The 19,407-nt window shown below is 40.4% G+C and overlaps 2 protein-coding genes and 1 long non-coding RNA gene across 5 annotated transcripts in view; 2 read left to right on the top strand and 1 right to left on the bottom strand.

The window, feature by feature from the left end:
• NPTN (neuroplastin) overlaps nt 1-12,082 on the top strand; it is a 66,554-nt gene extending 54,472 nt beyond the window's left edge. For 2 of the 3 annotated variants that reach the window (XM_082444224.1, XM_082444222.1), the window contains 4 exons: nt 494-767; nt 7,783-7,804; nt 8,648-8,722; nt 9,265-10,280. In XM_082444224.1, coding sequence (XP_082300350.1) covers nt 494-767; nt 7,783-7,804; nt 8,648-8,708 — 357 coding nt within the window. In that variant the 3' untranslated portion in view covers nt 8,709-8,722; nt 9,265-10,280. Of the gene's footprint in view, nt 1-493; nt 768-7,782; nt 7,805-8,647; nt 8,723-9,264; nt 10,281-10,866 lie in introns of those variants that run through there. The other variant, XM_082444223.1, reaches the window with a different exon arrangement.
• Nucleotides 9,419-19,407, bottom strand: part of REC114 (REC114 meiotic recombination protein) — a gene marked incomplete at its 5' end in the record, with an annotated part of 111,773 nt that continues 101,784 nt past the window's right edge. Inside the window, 2 exons of the mRNA XM_082444403.1 lie at nt 9,419-10,534; nt 13,039-13,125. Of these exons, the coding sequence (XP_082300529.1) occupies nt 10,370-10,534; nt 13,039-13,125 (252 nt within the window). The 3' untranslated portion in view covers nt 9,419-10,369. The remainder of the gene's footprint in view (nt 10,535-13,038; nt 13,126-19,407) is intronic.
• On the top strand, nt 13,119-19,224 carry LOC309651618. Its single transcript, XR_014258258.1, has 2 exons — nt 13,119-13,228; nt 14,474-19,224. It is a non-coding gene; the product is annotated as an uncharacterized lncRNA (long non-coding RNA).

Genomic DNA, 19,407 nt, shown 5'->3' with positions numbered 1-19,407 from the left:
TCTAGAGGAAGTTTAGGGAGACTTTGCAGAATTCACCAAGCGTGAAGTAGATATGCTGACTCTGAAGTCATCAGATAGGCCTGATATTACCAGATACATGCCTGACCATGGAGCTCACACCCCTTCTCCATCCTCTGCCTGGTTACGGTTTCTTACCTGGTGTTTGGAGCAGCATCTTCTAAATTGAGTTGGCCTTTTCTGGGTCTACAGGGTAGGACCTCCCTTTACTTCATACAAGTTGGAGAAGTCCAGAGGACCAACAGCAGGGGAGTCTTTTACCCTGGCTCTGCTAGAAGATTGTTGATTGGTTGTTGTTGAGATTGAAGGGCAGTCAGTGATCAAGTACTCAAAGTCCTTTGGACAAAGATGGTACTAGACACTGCTCCCTGATCCCGTCCAGTGTCTTGCTAAGGATGTTAGTGTTGCCTTGTATTGGGCACTAATTCACCTACTCTGATCTTTGTGTGTTATCACTTTATCTGCTCCTGAGCAGGAGATTGTCAATACTTCTGGCCGCTTCATCATCATCAACAGGGAAAATTACACTGAGCTGAGCATCACAAACCTGCAGATCACAGAAGATCCTGGCGAGTATGAATGTAATGCTACCAACTCCATTGGCTCTGCCTCCGTTGTCACCATCCTCAGGGTACGGAGCCACCTGGCCCCACTCTGGCCCTTCTTGGGAATTCTGGCGGAAATCATCATCCTTGTGGTGATCATTGTTGTGTATGAAAAGAGGAAGAGGCCAGATGAAGTTCCTGACGGTAAGAACATCCCTACAAAATAGCTGTAATGTTGGGGCTGGTTTCCAAGCCTTGGGGTGGTTTCCAAGCACGCAAAGAGGACTATAAGAATGTTGGGATTCAGTCCCAAAAGGAGAGAAGGAAAATTTCTTATACTGGTTCCTCACCCCGTACCCCTAAGATTAGCCACCTTGAGCTATAATTATTAGCTCTGTTCCTCCATGTGGGTGTTCTCCAACCCCGGTCCCATCTGCCCTTCAGGCCCCTTGTGGGGAATGGGCAGTTGTCAGTCTCTTTGTTCAGCTCTGTCCTCCTTCAATACAGATCATCAGGCAGATTGAGCTTGAGGAGAATCCAAGTCAAGCCTAGAAGCCACCCCAAGATCGCAGGCCACCTGGCCTTTCAGGCAGATTTAAGGTATCTGATTGGTTGTCACATGGTTGCCTGGTATAGCCCCTGTAGGTAACTGCCCCAGTCCAGTCAGACTGTTATTGGGAAAAGCCATTGGAACAAGCCACTTTTTGGTTCCCTTGGTTGGTCCCTTCAGAAGGTTTTCAAGGTTTGTGGTGAAGCAGGCCCCTGCCATTTGGTTTTTTTGTCTGTCTCACAGACAAGAATGGTGGAGAGCATCTGATGCATTACCACCCCCAGTTTAAGACAGATAGCTAAGCAGTAACACCTGGAGTCCCTGCCTGAGGTGGCACCCTCAAGCTGGCCCAGGGTCCGAGAAGGGAGTGGATAATAGCAGCGGAACCACAGCCAATGTTAGGCATTGGAAAGAATAAGAATCTTAGATGGTTAGACATGCTTAGAGTCAGAAAAGGTCCTGGAAGGTATGTTTTTTGTTATGGATGTTCCATTTCTAACCCTGTCATTATAATGGGGGGGGACTACTGATGGAGACTTGCACCAGTAGTACTTCAGATTCCTCACTAGCTCCCCAGCCCCATCCTCTTGCCCTATAACAGCATCAGCGAAAACAAATTAATTGGCCAGCCAACCATTACCACCACTTGCCTGTCACTGATTGGACTGGAAGGGTGTGCACCTAAACTCAGTGCCTTGGGTGATGGGGAGGATGCCAACTCCAGTCTGACTGTTCTGGGCCTGTGCTTGTGCACTGCGGTGCTGTACCCTGCCCCAGAGAGCTGTCTGTGTCCCTGTGGCTGGCCGGGACCCAGTGCCAGCCATGTGTGTCAGCGGAGAATGCTAAGGGAGGTCTGGTGCTCCCTCAGGAAGAGCGCAGCCCTGAAGGCATGCCAGTGGCTCCAGAGTCTCTGGAAGGACATGTTTGAGAGCAGCAGCCACCTCCCCTTCTTCTCCTTTCTTCTCAGCAGCTCCTAAGTCTCTGCCTGCACTAGGTAGAGCGAGTATTGTAGTGAGGCTGGTGGAAAGGTTATTTGGTGACACTAACGATGTATGTGGGGAGACCTGGTGGACTTCCATCCAAATGTACATTCACCAGTGAACTAGATGGAGGAATGGGATGGACGTCAGGTGGAAGCAGATGGGCCTTTGTAAATACGTGGGCTCGTGCCCTGCAACATAAGAGTGTCCTGGGATTTTTACTTTCTTTCTCCTGGGTCCACAGAACTGCTATTCTATGAAGCAAAAGTGCTTTCTTAGGATTTTCATATATGCATAATGCGTTTTTCTCTAAATTTCTCTTTCTTGTTGCAAATTAGGACTTCCAAGGCAGAGTACCTCTGTCTAGATCTGAGATTAAAGGGGGAGAGTTGCCTGTCAGTGTGTTTTCAGCATTGGCTTATTAGGAGCAGTTATGCCTCACTCCTGAAAAGGGCTGAATGCTTTTGCTTTGCTAAATATTGCCTTTCTCAGCTTTCCCTTTGGAAAGATTGAGATGTAAAAAGTCAGTAGGAAAAGGTAAAAATGGGCTTCAAAACCTGACTTTTTACTTTAAGACAAGGCTGGCTGCCCCTTTCTTGGCAGAGTGACAGATTGGCTTAGCCTGTCCCTGTCAGAGGTTGCTGTTGTCTTTGCAGGAAGCCGCTTCACTTACCCAGGTTGCTATCCCAGCATATGTGGAAGAGACCGTCAGGTTAGATTTGAGGAATGGTTAGTATTGGTTCTGACAAGTGCAGGCACCTGCCCAGGGAAAGGAGCTATCTTTTTTTTTAAGAGCTCCATGGCTGTTGAACGCAAATGGGGACGAGTTTGTTATACGAGACACCTGTGGCCAGCAAATCTGAACAGCTTCCTGGAGGGAAAATATCTCTTTTTAAGATAAGTTATTATAGGCAGTGAATGAATCCTGTGTGAAAGAGATGACTGCAGGGTAAGTGCAAAGTAAAACCTTCTTGCTCTAGTGTCTTAGAAGAATACTGTAATGCAAGCAGCTTTTACTTTGTTGTTGTTATTGAATTGGGGCGAAAAATCTGGGATGCTGGAATCATTGCAATGTTTGCCTTCTCTCTCTTCCCCTCCTGACAGCCAGCACGGTCCAGGCTCCATTCTCTATCACATGCCCTTGCTCGAGCGTTTCCATCACATAGTTTTCTTCTTTGTCTTTCTGCCTCTTTTTCTCAGACTCCTCCCTACTCCTGCCCTACCCTTTTTTCTTCTCTCCTGGAAGTAATTTTTTTGAAAATTTGATTGTTCCTCTGTGAGTTTTCCTTATGCTGTGTCTTTTTCTTCTTTAGCCAGATTCCCCTCAACTCCTATGCAATTCACAAGAGCAAACTCACTTCATATGCTTTCCTCCCATATGCCCTTCTTCAAATTTACCTATAGATATATGCATACACTCCTTTTTGGAATGAATGAGGAGGTACCTTATACCTGATACAGATTTGGAGTTTTAGAGTTGATGAATTTTTACCTGTCAGACAACCGTTCGTAGTTCTGTGTTGACTTATTTATACCATTGTGAAAATTGATTTTTGAAAAAAATAAGCCTGACACGCTTTTTCTCTGCCAAATGAATACACTATTATCAAGATATAGCAGTGATTTATTTCTGAGTCACTGGACCTTTTTTATATGAAAAAAGTTCATATAAAACTGATAGTATTCATATTTGGGCAGTCTGTGAGTTTTTGGTAACTCGGCACTGTACTAGAAAAGCACTAAGGGAACAATACAAAAGTATAGAAACATACAAATTTAAACTTATATAGTTTAGCCTGAGTATGTTTCACTAGAAGAGCAAATATTGCTTTAGATTTCTCACATAGAAAATACTTAGAGTTAAGGTTTAGCTGCTTCCAGGGGGAAAAAAAAAAAGGCCCATGACTTTTTGTCTACTGGAGTATACTCAGGACATTTTGTAAGTGAAACTTACATCTAAATCCCTTTCGGTCACTGTTACGGTGTCTTTCAGGATCGGTGCCCCAGTGGGTTGTCTTGTAGGTAGATTATCTGCATATCACCTTTAACCTTCAATGTTTTTAGTAACAGATGAATTGTGGAGCCAAGTAAGGGCTTTGTTTTTTCAGTTTACTCACCTCCTGACTACATTCTCTGAAAATGTTAGATGATAATTCTCTAAAAAGACTAGATACAACTAGCATCCTGCTAGCCTTCCATCCACCTTACAGCTGGACATATGTTTGGAGCTCACCTTGTGTGTTGGTTCCCTGCTGACTGAACCCAGAGAGTGATTAGTGTGCTTTTAAGTCTTTTCCCAATACCCTGGTGAGATCGGGAGTGAACCTGCTTAGTTGCTTGGGCCTTCAGTTCTACTGCACATTTTACTGACCTTGAATGAAAACAGTAGGAGCTGATTTAAGAGAAGTGCTGGCATCAAAAAGAGTTTTCCATTATCACGTTAGGGAGATAATTTTATAAGCAAGTATAGGCACTCTTCCTTTAAGTTACTGGTATAAAAGATATTTGAGGTTTTGTGGGAACCATTTTTAGTGGCTGTGATGTATCCAAACTCTTTTTAACACTTTAGAATTAAGAGCTAGTCTAATGTTCCAAAATCAGTTAAATGGTCAAAACATTGGTAGCATATGAAGCTTTACAAGAGGCCAGGAATGTTGGAAAAGGAATGGGACTTTTAAAAATATGCGAAACACACGTGTTGTCTCTTAACCAGGGGTCATCTGGGTCAGTAACAAGCTACCTTATGAAGAAAATACAATAGGACTGAATAAGGAAGGAAATTGAAAATAATTGTTACTCTCTTTTGGGTTTAATGCTACTCTGCTGAGATCAGGCAAAATTTAAGTGGGTTTAGAAACCATAAAACCTCATCCTCAGTGAGATGAAGGCAGTGAAAAAGGAGCTTTGACCAGACAGTCAACTTACTTTGACATTAAAGCCATCTTTGTGGAGCTGGTATTGTATCAGGTAATCTGTTATTTACTAGGCATTGCAGAGCACCCTTCCAGATTCTGAGGCGATGTAGGGGAATGAGGGCTCTAAGTGCATTCACTTGGGAAGACAACATTCAGCTGAATGAATCAGTGTGTGCAACAGGCCCACCAGGAACTTCACTCATAAGATGGATTCCAGAAGCATCTTGTTTCCACTCTCCCCCAGCCCTCTTCCTCTCATCTAGTCAGTGGCTGTGAGTAATACCCAGCTGGAGAGAACAGTCATTGTTTAAGCGGCTGTCTTTTGCCCTGAGGGTTTGGGGGTATGTTGATATTTGCCGGTTACTATGACTTCTTTTTTTTCCCCCCTCAATTGCATCAAACCCTTAAAACATGGTGGTAAGTGAGCGATATGCATGCTTTTGGAGTTTGTTTAATCTCCGCTTCAGTCTATACGATGCACAGTTCATAATGTTAACACTTTTCTTCAAGTTTACTTCATTCACTTTCACAACTAATTTGGATTTCAGTTTGCTGTTTAATCCTCATTTACTTTGATTTTTGTACCTTTTATCTGTAGTTCTGTTCTTTCCCTCTCTCCTGATTTCCTTGTTAGAGGTCAAGTTGTTTTGTTGTTTGACCTGTAAAGGGAGAGTGGTGTTGCAGATAGTGATTCAGTCCAGGAAAGTGGGAGACTTGAGGCTCTTTTCTTTGTTCCTTATAAATGTGGAAGTGGATTTGGGGAGAGAGATGAAGGGGCTCGTGAGACGTAGGCACAAGTGTGAACAGCAACTGCTCCCACTTGCAGGCATGGCAGCTACACCAGAGCCACTGTTGCTAAAACCCCTCATGCAGCCCTTTGCACGTTATCGGCTTGTTGGGCTGGAAAATGACGTTATTAGTCAGACACCAGGGCGTACATGTATCCCCATTACTGAAGAAAGAAAAGCTCATGGTGTGAAGTGCTTGGGTTAGTGCTGAAGTGTCACGCTTTGAAAAGATTAGCTTGGCTATCGCGATTCCCTCTCCCCTTTTTTTTCTCTTAAAATTGGGAGTAGATTGGTGATATTCTTGAATCAGCTATCTTGCTTTAGAATTTTGTGTTTTCGGGTGCACAGCCAGAGCACTAAAAATATTCTAAGTTTGCTCCTGTGTCCTTTCCTGTAAGTCCCAGAAGTGCTTAGTTTCTAGCATGTAGCTGAGCTGGCTTGGCCAGGATGCTGAGAGCGTTAGGGTGTTGTGGTGAGGGAGGATCTAGGCTGGGCTCGTGTGTCTCAGTACCTGATACGTCTTTGTATATCTCCACTGTATACACAGCACACAGATGTCTTGGGTGTCTAAGTCTTAGTTTGTTCTCTGTACTGTTCCATAGCGTACTATTGTTAGTAGTAGAATCCTGTGGACACTGGTGTGTTGCTAGCCTATTGTTCTGGCTAAGTCACTGGTTTGTGGTTAGTTTTGTTTCTGTTTTGTTTTGTTTTGTTTCTTTTTTTTGAAATCTTTTTTTGCTCCAGTCACTGTGTGTGCTGGCGGTGGCTTTGCCTCTCCGTTGCCTCAAAGGAACAGGTGGAGCAATGTCTCCCTCTGACAGACATTACTCCTGACGTGTGCTCCTGCAGATGCCTACACTGAGACTGTAATCTCCATAACTGCTTCATGTGCACCAAGCCCCCTTGTGGAATCCTGCTGAGAGTTTTTCTAGAAGCCTTCAGTTCTGAATCATTTAGTCTACCTGACGTTTGTAAAATAAAAAGAAACTAAGAGCACTTACTTGTTTCCCCCACCTTTGTGGGCCTTAAAAAAAAAAATCTGTGTGTGTGTATACACACACACACACACACACACATACACACACACATATATCCCTGAGTAAAGGGGACCAAGTTTCCCTTAGTTGAAACAGGAAAGAAAAACTTACAAATCAGCATCAGAAAATACCAATTTAAGAAGGCACCTAACTAAACTCAGATAATGTAAGCTTTTCGATTAAAAAGAAAAAAAAATCTAACTCATGGCTCATCTGGGTTTGGGTTCTGGTTTTGGCCAGGGTACAAGAGTGAGCCAGTTTTTCTATCTGAAGTCTTTTCTAGAGGGATGTCAGCACCATTCAGCTTTCCCTGGTCTGTCACAGAACATCCTCTGGTCTACCTACACTTGTTGCTGGTATAGCCTACCCTGGCTGACCCAGTATTAGGTTGAACCATTGTGGCTTCCTCTGTCTCATTCTCCAGACTAAAGACTCTCCTAAAGATTACAAAACAGCAAGAACAGTGTCCTTTGGGGAAGTGAGGATGTGTGGTTAAACATATGGAACATACACATCCATCTACATTGCAGGATTGAGCCCAAACTATACATGCATTCACCACAAGAAAACAAACAGCAGGATTTTACAACTGAAATGTTGGTTTGTCTTCTCATCTATTTAAGAGTGAACCACTGGAACTTGGGGACAAGATGAGTATAATGATATTGCAGCCTATCTGTCCGCTACAGTTGCAGTTTTTCATGACAAGCATTCAAAGTGTTAACTAAAACCATTGAAACAACATACCTGCCATTAAAAACCTGAATCTAGAAATAATAACTCCATGAGTGTTTTGCACCTCCAGATGGAATGGCCTTGAATAAATGCTATGAATAGTCATGTTTGCCACTTGCCGTTTGCTGTTCTGTTAATCCTTATGCAGTCTCACAATTTTCTCCCTTCTTCTTCTGTCTCTCAATGGATTATTAAAAACTGAACACCTGTGTAGACGATGAACCAGCTGGGCCAATGTAAGTACTTTATTCGACATTGATTCAGTAGTTTCTGGTTGGGTTATTTTGTATTTGCTGTTTAATCAAAGGGCTAGCTAAGACTGTAGGGGAAGACAGTGAGTGGAAACACTGTTGCAGTGTAGACTTCTTAGCCAGACATGGAGTTGACTGATTGCCATTTGATTCCCAGGACAGGCCATACAGTTTTTTTAGTAGCAATACAAAGTGGAATACCATGCCAAAAAAATGTTTAAAATTTTGCACACCCCATACGTTTAAATTGATAATGTGGGGGAAATCACCAGTATATCTGAGACTTCAGGTTTTGTTAAAGTTAATTTCAAGCTCGACTGTAGCATGGATAAACTGCCTGGCTCCATTAAATTGCGTGTATCCAAGAGACAAAATTGCAAATTTTGAATCAATCCAAGATTAGCAGAATCTCCTAGAGTTGGGGACTAAGGAGTCAGAGGCAGGCAAACAGTGCCCAAATTATTAAGTGCCAGAGGGCACAGCACTGCCTGTATATAATTGAGTATCTTTTATCATTTGAGAAGAGACAGTGGTGTTGAGTAGAGAAAAAACTACTATTTCACCTTTATAGTAATTATAGTTTACAAATCAAAGGGAAAGTTACCGGTATATTGTCTGCCTTGGGAGTCAAAAGGATCTATTAATTTAAGGTATGTAGGCACTTTACACAAGGAATATTAATTGTGTATTAATATTGTGCAATAAAACTTCTTACTATACCAGGGATGGCAGTAAGTGGAAGACTCCCTGTATTTCCGTGTGTTATACTTTCAAAAGTTGCTACTGACCTTGAGTTTAACTCTTGTAAATGCAATTTTTCCTCCAAAGGAAAACCAACTCTACCAACAATCACAAAGATAAAAACTTGCGCCAGAGAAACACAAATTAAGTACTACTTATAATTGTAAGTATGGCCTTCTTTAGAAATTTTAAAAAATTACATTCAAATGAATGTGCCTCTGTTGACCTTATTAAAAATTCTTCAGTAGTTGGTGTTATGTTGCAAGATCTTTTAGTTGATTTCAAGAGCAGCCAATACTGGTGGAACAAGTTGTCTGTCCAGTGTAGCAGCTGGAAAGGAAGATTTTCAGCTGAGCTCTTTCACTTATTTACATAAATGCTTTTCAGAATATGTATGATGTTTCAAAACATCACTTTACCACTTTACTTACATCTTTAAAAAGAGGTAAAAATGAAATCGTCACCTTCTTAGGTGGATTATTCTCAGAGGCCAATTGGTCCCACTTTGCTTCTGAGGGCAAGGCGAGAATGGTGGCCAGGCACAGCTGGGCTGGAGTACCTTCCGGTTAGGCACATGGAGATCAGAATTCCACACCGCATCCCTGAGCATGCTGTTTGAACCACAGCTTTGTTTTATAGGCACTGGTGTAGTCTTAATAGTGCATATTCTCTTTTAATTTCTAAATACTCCTCTTTCTTCACAGATCTTTAGGTTCCTGAAACTGGTGGCAACATGACCTGCTAAATTTTCTGCTTGTACCTCTTTGGTTCTTTCCCTTTCAAGTGAGCAGCACCATGATGACTGTCTAAAGCATGCCTTATTTAGCCTCTCCTGTAAGGGTGACCTAGCCAGGTACATTTTAAACAATGCTTCAGTGTAGAAGGTGTAAACTATTTTGGGCTTGATGTGCTGTGAATGTTGTTTTTTTTTTTTCCCTTTGGTAGAATATTTAAATAGAAGTAAAAAGGTCTTCTGAGGATCAGATCATGCATGCACCGTTTTTTACTTAATGCAGCTGTTAAATTGGCAAAGCTCTAAAATGCACTGCTGCCATCTAGTGATACATTTTTGTAAAGTACAGCAAAACCTACAGATATATACAGTATATAAATATATATATATATTTATATTTTTGGGGGTGGGAGAAATCCAAAATAAAATAAATGCTTGTTTCATTTTTAAGCTGCTGATACTCATTCCTTACTATATGTTGTCAGATGAGGAAACTGTTCAGTTCTGGTACATAAAGATGAGTAATATAAACTGAAATCTATAATTTTAAGGGCTTAACCTCTGACTTCGATAAGAAGCTGGAACAGTCCACTGAATGGATATAATGAACTGCAGTATATATGTATGATTGCTTTTTAAGTGATTATTTTTTCTTTTGTTAAATCATGTAAATTCTTAAATCCTTTTGCACTGATGTGTTGAACCTAATTGTACATTCAATTAAGGCAAACTTTTATAATTTACCTTTTGTTTTCAATGACCTTGAAATGTTACAGCATGGTATTCTATGCAACTAGTTATACTTTGAGGTTGACACTGTATTTTTTCATTGAGTGTAGATTTTCACACCCGGCAGGGTTCTCACACGGTGCGTAATGGTAGATGCATGTACTTGTGTTTTGTGTAATTGTTGAAGTGCAATGATGTATAAAAAAGTGGATTCACCTGTTTTTAAAAATAAAACTGATAAAAGGTGTTGGAATAATACTCTTTATTCTAGTATCTTCTCTAATCTTAGGAGGAAGCATTTTTTTCCATTGCGCTCAAGTTCCTCAGTTCTGTATGTACGTAGAATGTTAGTTGCTCAGCCCTGTCAGCTTTTTCAGTTCCTTTTCCACCTCTTCCACGAATGCTGGGAAATTCTGATCCATGAGGCACAAGCGTAGAAAGGGGCCTAACTCTTCTGTGTTCCATGCAGATTGTTCATAGGCCACGGGCAGCTCCTCTGATGCCAGGAGAGACTGTGGGGATTCCAGAAGAGTAGTTTATTAGAGATTACAGGAGAAAGCAACAGCCTGAATAATAGAACACAGAAAAACTTTGCCTTAAGGAAAGATTTGGGAAACAGACACCAAAAATTAGTGTTAGCTTTGCAGAGTTCCTTTACATAATGTTTCTAAATATACAAAGTGAGATAAACTTGTATCCTTAGGTATTTCAAGTATATTAATGAAACGATTTGCAAAGTTAAGATCCTGCTTCAATGAAGAGTATGGTGCTGATAAGTTTGTGGATTGATAAGCCTATTGATGAATGGACGCCACTAACTTAGTTCATCCTTCCCACCTTATAGGTGGAAGAATGGGTGTGAGCAGTTCATCATATGGAAACTGGGTTCTGAATGTCATACAGAGAGGTCACAAACTGACCATCCCAAGGACACAGTTATCTCGCTTTTTCTGGTCCTGTCCGTGAGGCTTGACAAGTAGAGGCATGTATCCATCACCACAATCAAGACAGAACATTTCCACCACCACCAGAAAGTCCCTCATGCTACCTGCTCTTGTCAGACCTTCAACCCTTGGCAACCATGATCTATTTTCCATACCTTATAGTTTTGCCTTTTCCAGAACGTCATATAATGTGTGTTTTTCACATGCTTATTTGCCATTTGTATGCCTTCTTTGGTAACTTGTATTTTAACACCATTTGACTAAGCTGCCAATATTTAAATATTAGGAGAGTTCGAATAAAAGTCTGACTGAGCTTGGCAATTTGGAAGATAAGGTGACACTGGATCCACAGTCCCACGTGACGAAGATGGCTCCAGCTCTGTGTGTGGTTCAGTTACGTCTGGGCCTTTGACTCAGCCTTCTTATTCGCTCCTCATGTTAATTCTACTTAGGTAGGTGGTTTTCTACCCTTTCCATGGATGGCATGGTTTGGTATATATGTATACAACTGACATTTCTCTAGGAACTATCTATAATAGAAATTGACTTTTCTAAATTCAAACCAGACTGTATCTAAAGGTAGAAAGAAGAAAATGAAAGTAAAATGGAGCCCTGTTCTCCAGTGAGAGCCACTGTTAACATGTTAGTGTATCTATCTCCTTCCAAACTTACGTTGTGTGTTTTTACTACAAAAATCATGCTATTTTGTAGCCTTTTAAAAAACAATGTACTATGAATATCTTTCCGTGTCAATAGATATAGACATCACTTTTAGTGACTACATTTTTATCCCGCCTATGGTCATAGCACTCTTTAACCACTCAGTATCCTATTAGTGAATAATTACGTTTCCAATTTTACTATAAAAAACACTGAAAAACATCCTTGTATGTATATTTGTGTAGATGAAATGGTATTATAGGTATAAGATATAAAGTTAAATTTTATCTATATTGCTGAGTTGCTTTCAAAGAGTTTTACCAAACTTATATTCAAAGAACAACTTGTCTAGAAGGTTAGAGCAAACAAGTAACATATCTGAGCTCCCAGCCTGGTGCTTTTTCTTCTTTATACATGGTTCTTCTATATGATGTAAATAAACTGGGCTGACGTACAGTACACCTTTTATAGCAACTGATACTTCCTGAATAAGGACATCACACACTGCCTTGCTCATGTTTTTTTTCTGTGGCTCAGCCACTCTGAATCAGTTAACCTGTAACCCCAGTGCAGATATGAGGCTACAAACTGGGCACTATAATGTCTGCCCTGTGATTGTCCATTTATTTTGAGTGAGTGGTGAGCCAGATGGAGAAAGCACCTGTATTTTCTTTCTTATACCACTGTTAGCACAGTTTAATAGATAAATTAAAAAGGAAATTCATCCTTGAATATTGATGAATTCCATGCAGAATTCTGTGGAAAGCACAGGCTGACAGCCTGCTGTCGAGCACAGCAGGTAATGCAGTGAGGAGGAGACCATCCTCAGGAGCTCCCAGCAGACCAGGCCTCAGGAACCCTGAGCCTGGATGAATAGTTCTGCAGGAGTCTTTCTTTGGTAACAGCAAACTGCAAGGGGAGAGGGCATGTCCGAAAGCAGTTCTGTGGTAACAGAGTTGAATCCTCCCGGGTCTCCACACATCCTTAGCTGAGATCCTCACACTGAATATCTGCCCCTACAGAAACTACCCTTGATATGACTCCAAATTCATATTGATACTTGTATTAGAAGAGTTTCCAAATTTCGTTTCCAAAATTAAATTGAAATTCTTACCTGTATTCCTCTTTCTGGGATAGGTGGTGAATAAATTCTTTATCTCACACATTTAAAGGCTAACACTATAGACCACTCTTCATCTTTTATTTCCTCAGGAGAATAGTTCTTCAGTATATGTCATCGTGTCTAATCTTACAATAAGGGTAGGTGGAGATGGCCTGTCTCTGTCTTTACCATCTTCTATAGCAACACTTTAAGTTACTGTTCTAGAACAATGGATTGAACAGAGGGATACAAATTCTTCAGGATCACTGTTTTTCCTGACACGAAAACTGAACATGGAAATAGGCCCTACCTGAGCTAACCAGGCCACTGAGGTCCTTCCTCTTGGAGTGCTTGTGCCAGCCAGGACCCACTGTTGCTGCTCCGGGTTCTGGTGTGACTGCAGTGAAACTACATACAATTAGGCGACTGGCTGAACAGGCCATTAAAGAAGTGGAAACACATGCATTCACGTTCAAAGAAAGAAAACATCAGTAAAAGTGGTAAGATCATTGTTGATGTAGTCTGTCCTGGTATAAGCTTGGCTGTTACTTGATTTACCACAGTAGAGGTACAGACAGAGTTTAAATCTGAGGCGCCTGCCCTGTGCCTGGTGTTCCTTATGTCTCATAGGCTGGTAGTGCTTTTTCTTGTCCGACACCGTGGTGTACTTTTGTCTTCAGTGGACATTGCCCAGCTTCTGATAATCATGATTTGTCACCTTCTAAAAATTATTACTCAAGTAATACATGTTCACTGCAAAAAAGGAAAATGGGAAAAAACCCTATAGCTGCAAGATAATCTTACATTTTTAATAAAAGTTTTAAAAATCTCATTTTAGACATTCTGAGGGAATGAGTTCTTCTGTTAGTAAAATTCCTAGATATCTTCATTCAACAATGTTTGTGCCTACTGTGTACTAGACAGCGGGGTGATAAAGGGAAGGGAGCCACAAAGAACAAGGTAGAGGTCTGGCCCTCAAGAACCTACAGCCCAGTAAGAACTTAGTAAGTAAAACAACAATTAGAATGCAACCCAGGAAGTGCTGGAATGGAGGTAAATATAAGACTTAAGGCTTATAGTGGAGGGGAGTACAGGAGGGGTGTGTGCGCTAAGCATGAACGGTAGGAATGCTTTAGAGTCCGAGCTGCTGCAAAGGAACCTGTTACAGGAGGGGTTGTTCTCTAGCAGAACACAGGGGATGTTTTCTAGGCAAACAGTGAATACGGTATAGAAGGAGGCCTGGAGGCGTAAGAGGCTCTGAGGGCTGCTGCTACCTAAAAGCACAAACTTTTCCAAGAGCCCCACCACTCCTTCCTAGCCACATGTCTGCAGGCCTGGTTATGTTTTGGATACATGTGGTGCTTGTAGTGCTAATCTCCAGACAGTTGTGAGCTAGTGGTATCACACACGGAGAATCCAAGACCCTCCCTGGAAGGTGTCTCTGTCAGCAGCATGTTCAGACTGCCAGAAGTAAACGTTCTACATGGAAGCTGACTGTTGCTAGTTAGTGTGTATTAGCAGAAATGCATATCTGGAAGCATCAAAAATGGGGTGGCAGGACAGAGAGGAAGGAAAGAACAAAGAGAAAACTAGTCAAGAATACTAAAATAAATAAGAGCAAAAAGGTAAGGGACTTTAATGAGTCTAGAATCCTTAGGCAAGCCCCATTTCTCTATTTAGTTTCCTTATCTGGAAAAGTCAGACTCTAGTGTTTCTTCCAGCTCTGATATTTGATGTTTTCCTAGGAGACACATCAGTTCAGCTCACACTGTGTTCTTCAAACAACTGGGAAAGACATCAACCAAAATTCATATGCCATACACACTGAACTATAGCCAAGTGCGATGGAAGCAGCTGAGGCTACTGGGGTGGCTCTAAGGATTGGACAGTCCTCTACCCAAGTGCAGAGAAATGGAAGGTTCTGTGCACACAGGAACGGAGCCCCTGGCCACTTTCTGCTGGACTTCTTGTGCTAACAGAGGAAAGAGTTCACCTAGGAACTGCCCCCCTCTCCGAGTAGGCTGGGTTGCCTTAGAAGCCCTCAGGTTGAGAAATACCTGGTTAGGCCACAATTAGCAAAATTACAAGGCTGAGGAAAAGTAAAAACAAAAGAGCCAGGAAGTGACTCAAGAACTTGAAATAGAAAGATATGGAATTATCTCTATTTGCAGAGAAGAGAATAACTGTTTTAGACAGAAGAAAATACATAGGCCAGAGCTTGCACCTCTTGAATTGGATTCTGAAAAAGGCAGCATGATAGCAAATTTGCACAGCAGCAGCTAAGGGCAAGCCTTAGGGGTTTTTGTCATGAGGAAGACTAGAATGTTCTAAGTAGTGCTTCACAATGTCTTCATGCTGGTGAATTAACCCAGTAGCTTTATCTTGTCTCTTGCTCTGCAGCATCAGACACGCCATCTTATCATGGCCCTATTGACTCGTGAGTTCTTAACCCTCAGTAATAACTGACCAGGATGCTCATTTGTTCATTTGCAAGGGAAGGCAAATCTGAAAGGGTAACAGCACTGGCAGTAATAGTAATAATGGATCATGTTATTTAGATATTTGCCAGGTGTTGTCCTAGCTGCTTATAGACAGAATTTCAGTCTCACCATTTTACAGATGAGGTTGAGTGACTTGCATGAGATCACGTAGCTACTAACAGGGCTAGGATTCAAACCTAGATCCATTTTGATTCCAAAGCCTGTGGTCTTTGCACAACACTGTGCCATCTCATCTACTCAGAACACCAAACTACAGATCAGAGGAAGACTTGAATACAGAATCAAGAAAAGACATGAAAGTTTCATCACAAGCAAGAAAGCACCTTATATAAGCCATTCCATCCCATTTGTAGAGAGGGGATTCTTAAAAGAATACAGCAGCAGATGATGAGGCAAAAATGTTTTAAACTAGATCCAGGGTTTGTAAAAAACAAAAACCAGCTTTAGTGTTAAGACATGTTCACAACAAAAGTCAGGCAGAAACAAATGAAGGGGAAGAATTCTAAAACATCAAAGTTTGATTTGGCAAATTAAACATAGTCAAGAAGAAATCATACAGTATTTGTTTAAAGAAAAACACTTTATGATAAATAATGTAAATCTATGTTTGCCCCAGATAAACTATAAAAAGAAGGTGATAAAACAGCAAAGGTGAATTGTCTTGGCCCAGTGAGTTTAAGGGGAACTTCCAGGATGAAGTGATGGAAAGCCAGGTTTGGAAAATCATTACTCAAAATAGAAAATAAGAAAACCCAGCATGAAACTGGAATTTCATCCCAAGAGCAGAGGTAGCTTATGCTAGCAGCATGTGGGACTATGCCAAAGAAATGCTAGAATATGTACCTCGAGGAGAAATTCTGTAATAAAGATTCTCAAACTTTTATCACAAGACTCCTTTACACTTACAGCTTTTGTTTTGAGTTATGTGTGATATTTATCTGTTAGAAATTAAAACAAAAATTTTAAATATTCATTTAAAACTTATAAAACCATTATAATGGTTATATATAACCATTATAATATTAAAAACATTTTAATGAAAACTATATTTCCTAACACAAAAATATAATGACTTTTGCAAATCTCTTTAATATCTAGCTGGACTCTCCTATCCACTTCTGCACTCAATCTGCCGACACATGTTGTTCTGGTTGAAGTATATGAAGAAAATCTGGCTTCATACAGATATATAGATGGAAAGTTTTTTTTTTTAAATGGGTTTTTCAGGTAATTGTGGATACTCCTTGATATGACACCAAAACTCAACAAGTGGTAGTTTCTTAAAGGTTAGTTTCAAGATAGAATCTGAAATCACAGCAAGGAACTTTTTATACTCTGTTATATTAAAATCCTTTGGTCTAAGCAGTCTCTGTACTGTTTTCCATAGCAGTTGTACCAATTTACATTCCCACCAAGAGTGCACCAAGGGTTCTCTTTTCTCCACATCTTGTCTTTTTGATAATAGCCATTCTGACAGGTGTGAGGATATCTCATTGTGGTTTTTTTTTAATCGTTTTATTTTTATTGAAACATGAATAAGTACAAAATAGTATAAAATACATGAAGACATAATGATACAATGATCACTTGAGTATCCACTATTGATTTTAAGATAATAAAAAACAGCATTAACTTTGAAGTCATTCTCATTAATGTTTTTTTAAACTTTTTATTTTATATTGGAGTATAGTTGATTGACAGTGTGATAGTTTCAGGTGTACAGCAAAGTGATTCAGGTATACATATACATGTATCTATTTTTCAAATTCTTTTCCCTTTTAGGTTGTTACATAATACTGAGCAGAGTTCCCTGTGCTATACAGTAGTTCCTTGTTGGTTATCCATTTTAAATATAGCAGTGTGTACATGTCAATCCCAAATTCCCCAACTATCCCTTCCCCCCGTAACCCTAAGTTCATTCTCTAAGTTCGTGAGTCTGTTTCTGTTTTGTAAATAAGTTCACTTGTATCATTTTATTTTTAGATTCCCCATATAAGCGATATCATATATTTGTCTTTCTCTGACTTCACTCAGTATGACAATTTTTAGGTCCATCCATGTTGCTGCAAAATGGCATTATTTCATTCTTTTTAATGGCTGAGTAATAGTTAATTGTATATATGTACCACATCTTCTTTATTCATTCCTCTGTAGATGGACATTTAGGTTGCTTCCATGTCTTGGCTATTGTAAACAGTGGTACAGTGAACACTGGGGTGCATGTATCCTTTAGGACTATGTTTTGCTCCAGATATATGCCCAGGAGTGGGATTGCAGGATCAAATGGTAGCTGTATTTTTAGTTTTTCAAGGAACCTCCATACTGTTCTGCATAGTGGCTGTACCAATTTACATTCCCACCAACAATGTAGGAGGGTTCCCTTCTCTCTACACCCTCTCCAGCATTTATTGTTTGTGGATTTTTTGATGATAGCCATTTTGACTGGTGTGAGGTGATACCATTGTCGTTTTTTTTTCTTTTAACATCTTTATTGGAGTATAATTGCTTTACAAAGGTGTGTTAGTTTCTGCTTTATAACAAATTCAATCAGCTATACATATACATATACCCCCATATCTCCTCTGTCTTGTGTCTCCCTCCCACCCCTCTAGGTGGTCACAAAGCACCGAGCTGATCTCCCTGTGCTATGCAGCTGCTTCCCACTAGCTGTCTTTTACATTTGGTAGTATATATAAGTCCATGCCACTCTCTCACTTCGTCCCAGCTTACCCTTACCCCTCCCCATGTCCTCAAGTCCATTCTCAACTTCTGCGTCTTTGTTCCTGTCCTGCCCCTAGGTTCTTCAGAACCTTTTTTTTTTAGACTCCATATATATGTGTTAGCATACAGTATTTATTTTTTTTTCTGACTTACTTCACTCTGTATGACAGACTCTAGGTCCTCACCTACAAATAACTCACTACAAATAACTCAATTTCATTTCTTTTTATGGCCGAGTAATATTCCATTGTATATATGTGCCACATCTTTATCCATTCATCTGTCGATGGACATTTAGGTTGCTTCCATGTCCTGGCTATTGTAAACAGAGCTGCAATGAACATTGTGGTACGTGACTCTTTTTGAATTATGGTTTTCTCAGGGTACATGCCCAGTAGTGGGATTGCTGGGTCATAAGGTAATTCTATTTTTAGTTTTTTAAGGAACCTCTATACGGTCTCCATAGTGGCTGCATCTATTTACATTCCCACCAACAGTGCAAGAGGGTTCCCTTTTCTCCACAGCCTCTCCAGCATTTATTGTTTATATATTTTTTTAATCTTTTTTTTCTTTTTTTATTCAAAGTCACAAAAATTATAATCATCCTCATCAGTTCACTCAGTCCCATGTAATTAATTTTTTTTTCATCTTGATCTTTTGTTAGCACTTTTATGAATTCATCAGTTTTCCATTAGAGTTCTGAAAATGCTTATTCATTCAATTCAGCAGTATAGTCAGTTACCAGAAACCTGTACTTGTCAGAGTCTTTTCCATGAATTCCTTGAAGATGAAACCCTTTTATAGGAACATTTTTGCAAAAGCATCAGAGTACACCCAGAACTGTCTGTAAATGACAAAAGACTTAAAAATGACCATGGTTAAAGATTTGATGAAAGTTCATAATAATGCAATTGACAAGGAAATTTAGTTACTTCTGAGATATACATTTTTTTATAAGTTTATTTATTTATTTAGGCAGTGTTGGGTCTTCGTTTCTGTGCGAGGGCTTCCTCTAATTGCGGCAAGTGGGGGCCACTCTTCATCGCGGTGCGCGGGCCTCTCACTATCGCGGCCTCTCTTGTTGCGGAACACAGGCTCCAGACGCGTAGGCTCAGTAGTTGTGGCTCACGGGCCTAGGTGCTCCACGGCATGTGGGATCTTCCCAGACCAGAGCTCGAACCCGTGTCCCCTGCATTGGCAGGCAGATTCTCAACCACTGTGCCACCAGGGAAGCCCTGAGATATACATTTTAAATAGCTAGAATTATGACATAACATTATACCAGAACATACAAGAGTTTTAGAAATTTCATGTAATGTCTGAAACATTTATATTAACATATTTCCATACAAATAACCCAAAGAAAGTTTAGTATTAGTTGGGTTTTTTTTTGTTTGTTTGATTTTTTATACTGCAGGTTATTAGTCGTCAATTTTATACACGTCACTGTATACACG

This window comes from Balaenoptera physalus (assembly GCF_965194825.1).
Source record: "Balaenoptera physalus genome assembly, chromosome: 2".
NCBI lineage: Eukaryota > Metazoa > Chordata > Mammalia > Artiodactyla > Balaenopteridae > Balaenoptera > Balaenoptera physalus.
Note: the sequence above shows the minus strand (reverse complement) of the source record. Positions and strands in the feature narration are given on the sequence as shown.